This window comes from Arvicola amphibius, chromosome 4 (assembly GCF_903992535.2).
Source record: "Arvicola amphibius chromosome 4, mArvAmp1.2, whole genome shotgun sequence".
Taxonomy (NCBI): Eukaryota; Metazoa; Chordata; class Mammalia; order Rodentia; family Cricetidae; genus Arvicola; species Arvicola amphibius.
Window position 1 is genome coordinate 83,590,069 of NC_052050.1, and position 13,966 is coordinate 83,604,034.

At 44.2% G+C, this 13,966-nt stretch overlaps 1 protein-coding gene across 6 annotated transcripts in view; it reads left to right on the forward strand.

Moving 5' to 3' along the window:
* Positions 1 to 13,966, forward strand: part of Tenm2 (teneurin transmembrane protein 2) — a 961,804-nt gene that overhangs the window by 693,720 nt on the left and 254,118 nt on the right. For all 6 annotated transcript variants that reach the window (XM_038326028.1, XM_038326022.1, XM_038326023.1 and 3 more), the window contains one exon: positions 898 to 1,136. In XM_038326028.1, the coding sequence (XP_038181956.1) occupies positions 898 to 1,136 (239 nt within the window). The remainder of the gene's footprint in view (positions 1 to 897; positions 1,137 to 13,966) is intronic.

Here is a 13,966-nt window from a genome sequence, read left to right on the forward strand (position 1 = left end):
CATTATAGGTCTGGGTACCAAGGACACCATGTTCATTTGATGGGCAAAGATGTTTTTAAAAGTAGCCGCGATCACAAGGCCTAAAGATGCAGTCCGAGTAGGAAAAATGACTAATGGTTGCTGCTGGTGGAGGAGAGATGGAAATGGACAAGAAGTGGGGGGGGGGGGGAGACGCAGGCTTGAGCAATACTTAACAGCAGAGATTTTTACCACAAGACAGAGCTCTGGGTTTTATTTATTTATTTATTTATTTTTTTTATTTTTTTTTTTTTTGGTTTTTCGAGACAGGGTTTCTCTGCAGCTTTTAGAGCCTGTCCTGGAGCTAGCTCTTGTAGACCAGGCTGGTCTTGAACTCACAGAGATCCGCCTGCCTCTGCCTCCCGAGTGCTGGGATTAAAGGCGTGCGCCACCACCGCCCGGCAGCTCTGGGTTTTAAAGCCCCAGCCAGTTACCTGACTTCTCCCAATCCGGTGTCTGATATCTAAATTAGGGATATTATAACGCTTCCTTTGTAAACGGTGGTGACAACACATTTCAAGAGCCTTCAGTGGCACAGATCTAGTATGCGATCATGCTTAACATCCGTATCATTGTCATCATTTCTGAGTGAGTGACGGTGATTCACTTCTCATATTTGTTCGGTATGCTTTGCTGGATTCTCCTATATGCATCTTTCTGCATCTATGAAAGTATAAAATTACGAAAGCTTGTGGGACTGAGGCGCATCACCAGCCAAAATAGCCTTGGCGCACACACACGCATGCGCGTGCGCGCACACACACCTAGGAAAGGCAAGTTAACTAACGTTTTACTCGAACTGTACAAAGTAAAAGGAATGACAGCTCAGCCTTCCTTAGCCAACCGTGGCCCGGCTGACTCTTCCACTCGTCCTTGCAGGCACTTCCTCTTCAAGACGTCCTCCGGAAGTACGCCCCTGTTCAGCAGCTCTTCTCCAGGATACCCTTTGACCTCAGGAACTGTTTACACACCGCCACCCCGTCTGCTGCCGCGGAATACGTTCTCCAGGAAGGCCTTCAAGCTGAAGAAGCCCTCCAAATACTGCAGTTGGAAATGTGCTGCCCTGTCGGCCATCGCTGCGGCCCTTCTCTTGGCCATTTTGCTGGCATATTTTATAGGTAAGTCAAAACAACCTTGTTCACCATCCTGGTGGTGAGAAGGTGGGGGAAGAGGCCATGGGCTTGTGACTTTAGAAGCCTTCTGCTGTCTGTACAATTTGCCTGTTGGCTCTTGAAAAACATAATCATGAGTGATGGATAGGAGTGATTTTTCTCTCCTGGAATCCATTCCAGTCATGACTCTAGCTGACATTTATCAGAGGTGAAGTTAAGCATTCTGGCTGTGTCTTTTCTTGGAGAGGAGCTGAGAATTATCTTTCCTGCAAATCCACCCTTTGCTTCCATGGCAATCACCTAAATTTCTCCATCGCTGGATTTGAGCGCAAACCAGTGCTCTGATATTTATGCATCCCTGGTTCCCTTCAGCTAGAAACTCAAGACAAAAGGATAGGTGTCATTTTTGCACAAAACGTTTTAACCAGGGAGAAAGCCAAACTAGCTTGCTGGTTTTCAGAGCTATGGAACTAAACTGAGATCCAGAGGCCAGGGCCTACGACCTGGCCTTCCTCTAGACTCAGATCACTCAGGTTCAGTTGACCTTGCCCAGCTTCCTTTATTTCTTTCTGCTCGGCCTCAGGTCTCATCCCATTGCGTGGCATTGGGTCTGAATAGGGTTTTCATCAGTGGCAACTGTGCCCCTCCAGCTTAGGGTGTGCACAGTGGTAGCATGCAGGTGAAGCTGTTAGGGTACCTTTCTTCTTGTGCCATGGGTGTCCATTTGCATCTAGGAAGTACCACCATGGAACTACGCAAAACAGCAGATGCTGGGAGTTCAGAGGCGGGGCGCCACATGCAGATGAGCGTCCTGGGCTGGCCACAAAGCCTGTTCACAGTTCGTGTACCCCATTGCTCCCGCTCTGTCAGCTAAGCTTGCCAATGGCACATCTCCTGGCCCAGGCAGAGGCCGCGGTGATGTTTGTTAAAGTTTATTTGAAACATTTGATGGTTCTGGCTTGCTTTTCGGGCTGCTATGACAGATCTCCCCCCGGGGTTAGCTATGCCATGTGGCAAAGCAAGCCTATAAAACACCAGCTAAAAGGGACTGACTCCCAAACAGCTCCAAACATGCAGGCAAAAACTCCTCCTCTTTAGGAAAAGAAGACAAGGCAGCACCGGTGCTGACGAAGCTGGCCTTCCTTCTGCCAACCTCAGCCCTCCTTTCTCGCTCAGCAGTGGGGCTCCTTTACTGTCTTAATCCTACCCCTCTAGTATGGTGCCTGCCAGAGAAGAGATAAACCAGTATTTCCCAGAGCATTTGACCTAAACTTACCTGATGGCAGAGAAGTATAATGACATGCCTCTAGAAATGTGGGGCCCTGCCCAAGGCAGACTAGTGTAAACCATAAAAAAAAAAAAAAACACAACAGTGTATTCTACAGTATTACTGTACTTGTCTTAATATAGAAAAATAAACATTTATATGGTCCTTATCAGCCACATTTATCAGTAACGTCCTCTGAAAACTGGGAACGCTGACACCCCAAGGAGAGGAAAGGGATGATGTTTGTCTGGGGTGTACCAAAAGATCTTTCACTCTGACCCTCAGCTCTCGCTGGTGCCTGAGGTCTGACACTCAGCATCCCTACTTTCAAGTCATGCCTGCTTCTTACCCCTTGATGAAGGATACAGCAGTGGATTGACTTGAACCACCCCCGCCCCATCACCTTAACTGGCATCTTTGTGTTATTAGAGGGAATTTCATGTGAGTCCCCAGGTAGCTGTTGCAGGGGTTTGGTGGAGGCAAATTGAATGTGCCCTTAGGGTCTTTGCATGATGTGGCTTTATGTCAGAAACTTCAAAAAGGATCCATGTGTTCACTTCTCAGGCTGAATGTTCTGCGGGGCCAGTGGGCACCACAGGGAGCCCAGGTATAGAAATTGAGGCACTGCCTGCCTCTGCCAATGGTATCCCCAGTGTGTCTCCTCCTCCCCTTGCAAGGGAGAGATAGATGGCTAGCGCCTGATTTATTGAGCTCGATAGTTAAAATATAATAGCTTTCTGTAAGGGTGATCACATAAATGGGCAACCGTGTAGTGAGAGTTTAATGTTTTAATCAGGTGCGTAACTCGCAAATGATGGATTAGGAAACATATTTATCCTCAGTCTGGAGGCTACTGGAAGCTGGTCCTGAGCATCTTACTATGGTTTATTGGTTTATAATCCATCATTTCCTGTTTTGTATGCTTTAGGTAAGATTATGCTTTGACCCTGGAGTATTGAAAAATAGTTCATGACTCAAAATGAGGGATGTAACAGGCCGGTTTGCCCAGCAGTAAAGGCAGAGCTACAAGGTGCTCTTAGCCCCTCCCCAGAGATGACCAGAGACCTTCAGACTCGGTGAGGAACCAGGACTCTTAAGTGCTGACATTGGCCCCAGCAATCTGTTTCTCTGTGGAGAACCATTTGCCTTCTGAGCCCTGGCTTCCTAAGTACAGTGTGAGGGCACGATAGTTATTTATGGACAGAATCTCTGAAGTACGGTGGGGATTAATTAATGTGTATAAATCACTTTGAAGATGAAAAGCAGTATATTATTAATTACAAAGCTGCAGGGGCATAAACACGGCATTGCAAACACAGAGGAGAGTGTTGTGGGGCACAGGCATTGACTGCACCAACCTAAAACAAGCCATTGGGGAAGGACAGAAGGGAAACATAAAATCCCAGGCCCCCCTGTTAAAGAGACTGGCACATTCAAGACCTCAGTCCATTCTGGTTCACACACAACTCCCTATTCCACGAGAACATGACAGGTCCTGAAATTGAAGCGTCAGCCCCAGGACATTTATGGGCAGGCAGTGGGTTCAGGCCTGCCAGGCATTGTGACAAATAGGTCAAATTATCTTTCTTGCATGTTCAAACCCGTGGAGAGAAGCCTTTCCAGAAGTGAGCAATTTGGAATAGCTTCGCCCCATGACAAGCTCTTCCATACATCCAGGCATGCGGGTAGATGTGCCCTTGTGCTAACTGGAAGATATGGGCCTTCGCCAACTCAGGAGAGGTTGCCCTAGTTCTTGCTCATACAACTGGGGTGAGAGAATTTTCATGGAATGTTCTTCTGTCCAGTCCTCTCTGCGCCAAGTTCCCCTAAAAACACCCAGAAGAAGGTACTCTGAAAAGCAGCGTGAGTCATCACGAGACCACTCTGTATGTCCCTCAGCCCCCGGCCCAAACAGATCCAGTTGAGAGAACTTGGCTGAGAAAGGCCAGGGAGCCACTTTCATGGGAGGTGGCTTTTTCCCTTGGGTAACTCAGGTGCTTTCACTGCCTACAATGTCAAAAGTTCCTCTATATTCTCAAGTTTCCAACCTATAACTGGTGTAGAAGCTCTCAGCTGCTTAATATAAATACACTGTGCTTTTATCTTCCTAGCCTGTGTAATACAGGAGGAACTGGTTAGAACCTCCGTCCTCCTTCAGACTAGCAACATTCCTATTATAAAGAATGTCTATATAAGATTATATAAATATTCCACTTAAGTCAAATGCCCAGTCACCAGCAAACTCTGGAATAGAAGAGGAAATTGTCATATTGAAATCATTTGATAGGCACTGATCTGAGTCTAGTTGTGTCTAGCTAGTGGCAGCCATGGTGGGGCCTTAAAACTTTCTAAACCATGTATCCTTGGGCTTCTGAAGGGCATCCTGTCTTTTGCCCACCTCCTCCAGACTGTATTCAGTCAGCTTTTCAAATAGTAAATGAAACCCAGTCATTCCTCTGGTGGTCTCAACCCCTCTTACCTGGTTCTGTCCTTACTCAAGGGAACAGTGGTTGGGCTTTGTGCTACTAGAGCCATCACAATGGGCAGAAACTGTTAACACCCCCTCCCTGCCTTCTTCGCTATCATCCTGGCTTTTGCTATGGAGGTCAGCATGTGTTTCCCATAAAGAGACAGACGGGGAATACTTTGGGTTCTGCAGAATTTAGTCATTGTGACTCAGACAGTCATTGGGGAGTGTGTCCACAAACCACACTGAGCTTCACACCATTTCCATGGCTTACAAAATACCATCCTTTGGATTTTTTTATTGTTATTGGAAACAACTCCTTGGGTCATGTGCCAGACACAAACAAAGGGTAAACTAGATTTGACCCAGAGGTCATAGTTCGTTGGCAAACTCGATGTCTTTACTACTCATTTCCTAATGATACCTTTTCAGGGTAGAACTTTCTGAGTAGTTAAGAGTCCAGTCATGTTTGTACCAAAAATGGAGCAGGTGACTGCCATGCTCGGACACAGATATCCTAATTCATAATGAATAACTACATCTGTATTTCTGGCCCTAGTCAACACATAAAGAAAGCAAGCAACCTTTTAAAATCCTTCTCCAGAAGGTTGCATCCTGCAGGGCGGTGGTGGTGCACACCCTTAATTCCAGCACTTGGGAGGCAGAGACAGATGAATCTCTGTGAGTTTGAGGCCAGCCTGGTAAACAAGAGTTAGTTCCAAGACAGGCTCCAATGCTACAGAGAAACCCTGTCTTGAAAAACCAAAAGGAAAAAAAGTTTGCATCCTTCAGTAACAGTTTCTAACTAGACATTTGAAACAGTTCATTCACCCACAGACAGATCAGAACATAGGGGGAGAAATGACTACAATTTTGTCCCATAATCCCCTGCCCTCCACCTTTGGTTACCCCCACACACACACACCTCCTCTGCAAATTCATGGGCTGTTTTAAAACATCATCAATACCCAATACATTCTTCATTGAGCTTTTCCAACAGGCGTGTAACAGCATTGGTCCCTCAAATGATACCACTTTCTCTTTGACTTGGGTTAATACCGGACTAGATCTCATTTCCATAAACAGCAGAGAAGTTTTGACAAGGTTCCCCCACATCAAGGGATGAAGGCGCTTCCAATATGTCACTCTGCTGCTAGACCCACATGTTCCTAGAAATTCTAAAGTAAGAGTCCCACAACGGGTCCTCGTGACGCAACTCAGACTATCATCCATGGATTGCAAAGCATGCATGGGGCCCCTCTTTGGCTTCCATCGGTTAGTTGCTTTATGTGGCCAGGAAGGAAAGTCAGTAGAGGAAAGAGAGGAGCACTTACGTCATCTTAGATTAGTCTTTAGCTCTTCAGATTACTGCCAAAATATAGGTACATGTGTGCGTGTGTGTGTGCATGTGTGTGCGTGTGTGTGTGAATGATATTAGAAAGTCACCTTGTCTTGTTCACTGCTGTAATTCTTGCTAAATATGAAATACTATGTTTTCAGCTCCTCGGCACTCTGCACTTCTGCCACTCTGACTTTGATCTGTGAAGAACGCGGGCCATCAACATGTCAGGATGTTAAAAGTGTGGTAATTTGGGGTGCTTTCAGTTTCTTTTGAAAACAATGAGAGATTATTTTCTATGGAAACTAAAAGCCTAGCGTGTGTTTAAAGTTGCCACACTTGAAAAGTGATGTGTTGAGACTCATGCTGACGAATCCCGCTTTCTCGGCTGCTATTTTGTGTATTCTCATCTCAAAGAGTAGAGCAGGTTTGAGGGAAAAACATAAGGAAAATGACAGCAAATGATGGGAACCCGACGCTCGCCTGGCGTTCTCTGTGAGGATGCGGTTCAGGAGAGTCGCTGGTCTCTCCTTCAGACTCATTGCTCGTGGACTGTCTAGAGAAATAGTAAGCCTCACCTGCCTACCTTCCAAGTCGTGAGTTTGCCTCCTCTTATCCAAATGGCAGAAGGCCAAGTATTAAATCTGAGCAGTCCAGCAAATAACATTTCTATCTAACTCCCTGTCCCCAGATGGTCCAAAAGAAAAAGGAGCTGCCCACAAATAACTCAGGGGACCCAGTTAGACATTATCTGTTCCGATTGTATAGCAGAGGGTTCATCTAATAGATATGCTAATGTGCTCTTAACCAGATAATAAAGTCCTGTCAGCGCTTACCCACCAGCGAGTCTGTGGCAGTGGGATTGTCATTTCATAGTTGTACTCCTGATTTCAGAGGCCCTGTCAATTTACAGAAAGAAAATTAAGTCATTCATTAGCTAGGCCTCTACCACCCACAGCCACATGTAACATTTGGACTTCGTGTTTGACATTGGACGTAAATGAGTTCTGCTTTTAAAAAGGGAGTGGCTTCCTTAAGGACACCTGCACGCAATTTGGAAAGTCCTGAACTGAGACACTTCTGGATGGTCAGTAGATACTAAGACAGACTGCCTTGATTTCCTCCCAAGATCCCTGTCCTAAGTCCAGGCCAACGTCAGCCATTCCTGCTTCACGGAATAGCTAAGAATAAGAGCGAGAAAGCCATTCCAAGTCTGGCTTTGTATACTACACTCAAGCAAAACAAGAGAGGAGGGCCAGGCATGGTGGTGCATAACTTTAACCCCAGTACTGTAGAGACAGAAGCAGGCGGATCTCTCTGAGTTCAAGCAAGGCCAGCCTGTTCTACAGAGTAAGTTCAGGATAGCCAAGGCTATTACACAGAGAAACCCTGCGTCAAAAAACAAACAAAGCAGAAAGGAACAGATATAACCGAAAGTCTGTACTACAAGGAATGCAGAGGAACAATACTGGCCTCACCTGCCGGGTCAGGATTTTGTCCCCACAAGGATGTGTTGAATAGCTAACTATGGTTTACCTCTCTGAGTTTGTTCTTGACTTTGTCTCTGAGGCAATTATCACTCTACCAGGCATCAAACCTACAAACCACTCTTATGTTTTACAAAAAGACTTTAATTTTTTTCCCCATGACTCTACAGAGCAAACACATGTTAGGCAAGCACTCTACCCTGGGCTTTTAGGGGAGCAGCCAGGCCCCTAGACGCACTGTATTCCACAGGCAGCTTTCGAATTCTTCACCTCCTCGATCTTACATCTGTTCATTTCCCCAGGCATGGGGCCCATTGTCCATAGGCGCTATTTTCTTCTGCATTTTGTCTGTACCACCATTGCGTTGTGTTCTTGTCCTTTGTGGTTATGGCACATAACAGAAGATTCAAACCTGTGCGTGTGCGTCAGAGAGGCCAGGCTCGGAATGCGTGTCCTTGCACTGCACACAGCCATGAGACTGCAGCCGCGCCCCTCCTCTCTAGTATCGTTGCCCCTTAGTTTCTCCTCTGATGAAACAGAGATCATTCCTATTCATGAAGAGGCTTCAAGCTGAGATGGAGAGATGTGTGAGCAGTTAAGAGCTTGAACTACTTTTGCATAGGACACAAGTTTGGTTCCGAGTGCCCATGTCAGGGAGGAACACACCCATACTCCAGATCCACCATCTTCTGAACATTCCAGGCAGCTCTACACACACTCACATGCGCACGCACACACACACACAAAATTTTTAAAAAAAATAAAAAATAATTCTTTTAAAGAAATTCTGAGCATTAATAGAAATGGTTAGCACATACAGAACCACTCTAGCAACCTGGTATGCAGTCAGTTGTATGCAGATATAACGTGCCTCCCTAAGGGGAAAGGGCATCCATTCAACTGACTCCGTTTCCTCGCGTTTATCATCTTTATTTTGTATGTCTGGCAGGACAGAAACACAGACCACCTGGTAGCAACCATGTGAATGGACAGCTCACACAATGACTTGTAAGATAACATCAGCCAGAAGAAGCAGTCTGATTTCAGACACTCCAAAAAAAAAAGTGAAAAGTAAGATCTAAATCTTAGAATACTCGGGATGTAAGGCCCTGGCCAACACAGAAATTCAGCTATGCCATTACTGTGACTACTCTATTAGTTTTTGCACTATAGGCCAAGTCTAGTAAGAATAAGCTAGGCTTGGGCACCATTCTGCCCCGTAACAGTGACTAACACCGCTTTGCTTGTACAAGGCAATCAAATATTTGTTGAATTAATGAGTTCTGTTTGGGATTAGATCTGAGTTGGATCATCCATGAGAATTCCTTTCCAAGTATCCCAAATCCCCGGTCCTTGCTTTCACGTGTCCTGTCGTGTGGAAGTTTTCTGGTTCCCTGACGTTGTGATTGCCATTCCAGCTGTCCTGATTGCATTTAGCATTTAGGCAACTGAATGCTGGGAAGGCTGGGTATTCGAAGCCCTCCCACGGGGGTCTGAGCTTCCCTGGAAGGGAGAGCATTGCCCTCATGAAGCTAGGAAGTGTCTGTGTCTGGCAGGCAGCCACCACTTGGCATTCGCATTACAAAAGCATAGCAGAATTCAGCAGGAGTTCAAGGTGAAGAAGCAAATGATGGCATAAATCTGAAAGTCTGTTTGCTGTTGCTCTGTAAATGAAGATGTGCAGAGAAAGGAAAGCAGTCACGATGAGGCTCCAGATAGAGAAAGGAACTATTATATGGTGAGTTGGGTCTGTGCACACAGCCATATACAATCTTTAGTTCGCTGAAATGCTCTGCTCAGTTATGTAATCTCCTTCACATGACAGAGATCTGACCCAAAGCAAATTCCCAAAACATAAGTATTTCTCTTAAGGTCACCTTAAACCCAGACTTCTCATGTCTGCCAGAGAAAATTCTATTACCTAAATTCATGTTTTGATTGAGATGAACAAATATAAAGACATTGTGCCTGAGTCCTCTTATCAAACAAATCATTTCTTAGACTGATACCTCATATTAAGGGCCTCCATATTAGAAACAAACAGCCTATCAACTATATTAATACATTTAATACTGCCATAAAAAGAGACGAGTGCATTACATGGGCTGCTAATTTCATTTTTTTGATATCATCAACTCTTTGGCCTCAAGTAAATATCAAAATGCATCAGAAAATCTGACAACATAGTTACATGTTGGTATTAAAAAAATTGGGAGGGGTGACAGGAAAAAAATACTATTCACCCCTCTTAAAGAGAAATTTCTAAGAAGTGGGACGTGCAGCATATTTCAAAAGATTTTTACTGCTCAAAAACAAAGGTATGGGGAAGAAGGGAGGGGCGAGATTTGCCTCGTCTTTGTATGTCTTTCGTCATGGTTTCCTTCACAGCTCTTAGGGAAGGCCCTTCCCTTGGGCTGGGTTTTCAGTCAAGTTAGGTCATTTGTGGGAAGATTTGTGCAAACACGTTTGCCTCTCCCCTGGGGACTGTGATCTTTAGAAAAGAAGGACATATTACCTTACTTTTGCCTGCGCAGCCATGATGCAATTCCCTTCGTTTGCTGACTTATATTACACCATGGGCGCTTTCAAGTCACCTTAATGAAGTTTAGATTAGACCAGCTTCTGTTCCCTGGAGAGAAGGAAGTGGCAGCCTGTCCAATGCATTCAGTTCTTCGGGCCACAATAAATACGATGACATCCTTCTGGGAAGTGTGAGGTGCCTTGGAATTAGATACATTTTTTTTTCAAACTGATTTTAAGACTATTTTATGTTCTGAATTTTATCATCATAGACTTCTGGGGCATTAGCTAAATTTAGAGTATGTGTATTTAAATTTTCTTTTAATAACAAGACTTATAGACTTCTTGAATCTCAAGAGAATTGTGGGGTTACTCTCTTCCCAACAGGGAGGAAATCTTGTAGTGTTGTATGCTAATTTTGTGTATTACTAATTTATGTTAATGAATTTTAAATTTTTAAGTGTACATCCATAGACTTACGTATGTGAGTTGGTGCCTTCCAATTTAGTATGGGCTACTATTTTGCCAAGAGATTGGCCGGTTACATGACATACTGGAATCTGTTGGCAAATCCCAGCATCAGGCACATTTTACTTGACTTCTTTTCCTACACCTAGAGTCTAATAAGCAACCCCATAAGAGTGTTCAGTTAATAGGAAGGTTCAAAGGGCCTGGAGGAAGTTAGGTTTTGCATAAGTGACTGGAAGTCTGATGTTAATCAGGCACAGAACAGTGGTAAAAGGCATGAGCATCCTACTTCTCAGGACCATTTGGGACAAAAGTTATGCTAAAAAGCTTTTTATTAACTTATTGGCATGAGTCAATGGTCCGTCGTCATCCTTTCTCTTTCCGCGAAACGTGGAATGGACTAATCGCCAGACAGAGAGAGAGTGGGGACATTTCCATCTGTTCCCATCCTGTCGATTTTCAAATGGAGACACTGTCATCTCCCTTCTTCCCTCCCCCCGAATTTTAAAAATTAAGAATTTAAAGCTTCTAAACAAACCATCGAACAAATCTGGCCCCTGATTATCTGACACTTCTTGGCAAGACTGAAGTGAAAAGTTAAGCATCGAAAAAGGAATTCCTTTCTAAAAGGAACTCAAGAACTTAAGAACCGAAGAAAAATGCAGACTCTGAATAGAGTTAATTGGAAGCATTAAGTCACAATACAGACGATGAAATTCTATATCCAGGAGGATAAAATATGAAGAAACTAGGAGAGTATAGGGAGACTGGCCCCCAGCATAATATTCCACACAATGCCTTGAAGCAGTCACGCAACCAGCATACTGAGCAGAAACGCAGTCACTGAGAACGGAGGTGATGTTTTACCCCCTCATCTTATATCATTAAGCTTTGGGTTCCCTCATGAACTGCTAAGATAAACAATAGTGGACAGCTCAACATTTATCCAAATAAGCCAGAAAGCTACCATGATAAAGGAAATTGAGTTTATAGACACAGCAGGCTCTTGCCTAATAGATGAGAGTAAGGCATCTAATGCTGAGCATCAATCTCTATTCCAAATGGATTATGAAGGGGACCTCTAAAAAATAACTCATCCCGCAAAATCGTTTTGCACGGAGGGTGGTTTATCTTCCATTGTGTCTAATTGATATCTGTGTAATTCAGTTATAGCCCTTGCTACTGAGAATGATGTCAGAGAAAGAAAGAGGGAATGTGGTTGTTGCTCCCCAGGGGAACATCGACAGTTGGGGTTTCCAAGTCGTGTTCACCTTCAAATCTGTTGTCTCTGAATGACCCTTGAAGCCAGAGAGTAAGTGAGTTTACTTTGTAATCAGGGAAAGGTGTTCTCAAGTATCTTCAGTCCTATTCAAAATCAACATGAACACAAAGAGGACTGGTTTATACCAGGTCCTTTCTTTGCCCCACTTTGCTTATCTTCATGGCATTAAATGAATGTCTATTAGACTCTTTTGAGGTCACCCTACAACACAACCTCCCAACACAATGTAGTGGGTGGACAAACTGCTATTGTTTAACCAAGTCTTTTAATCCTAAGTGGACCACACTGTCAGCACCTCACTCCTTGGTCATGACAGACCAAGAGGTCGGGGACCATAACAGAAAAAGGAAGGAAGATCATTGCCCCTATCTGGCCCAGGTACGCAGGCTCTCACCAACATAGACCCTCCCCCACCACTGCTCTGGAAAACCCTGCCCTCAATGTTCTTGTCAGAAACATAGGATAATTCGTGTGGGTTTAGAAAATATGTTAGTAGACACATAAGAGTTGTACAAGTTTAAGGAATGTGGTGATAATTCAATGTATACAATAAAAATTATCCAATCAACATAGGTAGCACTTCCATCCTTAAACATCTGTCATTCCTTTATGGGAACGCTGGGGGCCCTCAAACAACTCTTTTCTGGTTCTTTATAAAGTGTACCATAAATTATGAGTTACAGTCACCTCACCATGCCATAAAACACTGCGACTTCTTCTCCAAACTATTTTGGTTTCCATTATCCATGTCTCTTCCCTCCTCTCCCTCCCCTCCCTCCCCTCCACTTGTGCACAGTTGATGAAACCATTGACTGGTGAATCAGGTGCGACTTAGGGAGAGCAGCCTTCCGAACTGCTTGTGTGGGTTCACTCCTTCTTGATGTTTGCTTACATTTGAACAGATTGAGTCACTGCTACCCCCTTCCCAGTTCCAAAAATTGCGCCATTAACCATTCTCAAGAAGAGTCCACCTTTATCCATTCCATCAAAATTAATTTTTAAATTAATATGCATAATAATAAATAACAATGCAGTTAATTTTACTTTAGTCTTTTTAAAATGTATTTATTTGTTGAGCCGTGGCTTTCTCTTAGCCTCCAGCTCCAACCCCCCACTTTCCTTCTCCCCTCCTCAAGTTCTTTATTCCTAAAGTCTCAGGGTAAGGGTACCGCCTACGGCCTTCCAGTCCTGACCCTGTCCTACAAGAAATGTCTTCATTCCTTTTGTGAGGATGTGACTGCTGATTGCATGGTGTTTTATTCTTCTCTCCAAAACTGACAGGAATTAAGCATCCTGGAAAGGTCAGCTGACCACACAGAGATGAGAGCTGGCGTGTAATGAAATCCTGATGGCTTGTTTTAATGTCAGAGTGAAAACGGGGGAGTGGGACCAAAGGAAACCCTGAGATTAGATTTACCTTGAAGGAAGAGAAATTGTCTGTTGTGTTTTTGTGACTATGAGATTTATTAAACAACCTGTGTGTGCCCTGCCAAGGGAGAACTCTGTCACAGCATGAAGGAAAATAAATAAATAAATAAATAAAAACCTGACATCACATGGAAGCCAGACATACTTAAGAACCCTTGATAATTTTGCCCACACCCTTTGGAATTATTTCTTTGTCACACATTGCCTACCACCTCACTATCCCCTCAAATTTTACGTTGCCTGTGATGCCCACAAAACAAGGTTATCCAAACAAAACAAAACAAAAACAAAAACAAAAAATTACCAACTGAGGAGGGACCCACAGTCCCACAGGGGATGGAACTGGCTCTAAGCCTTTATCATCATACATCTCAAAGCTCACACTCACCAAGAAGGATATTCTACAACAAGCATTCTGCTGGAAGAACCGTGTGGGAGTCTGTGGGTAAAGATGTAGAGACAGACTCAGAGGAAAAGAAACTAGGTGTGAATTGAAGAAGCGCGGAAAGGGTTCTTGTCTTCTGTAAGCAGTTCTGTCAAATTTGGGCCAATAATTCAGTCTAGTGATGGGCAAAGGC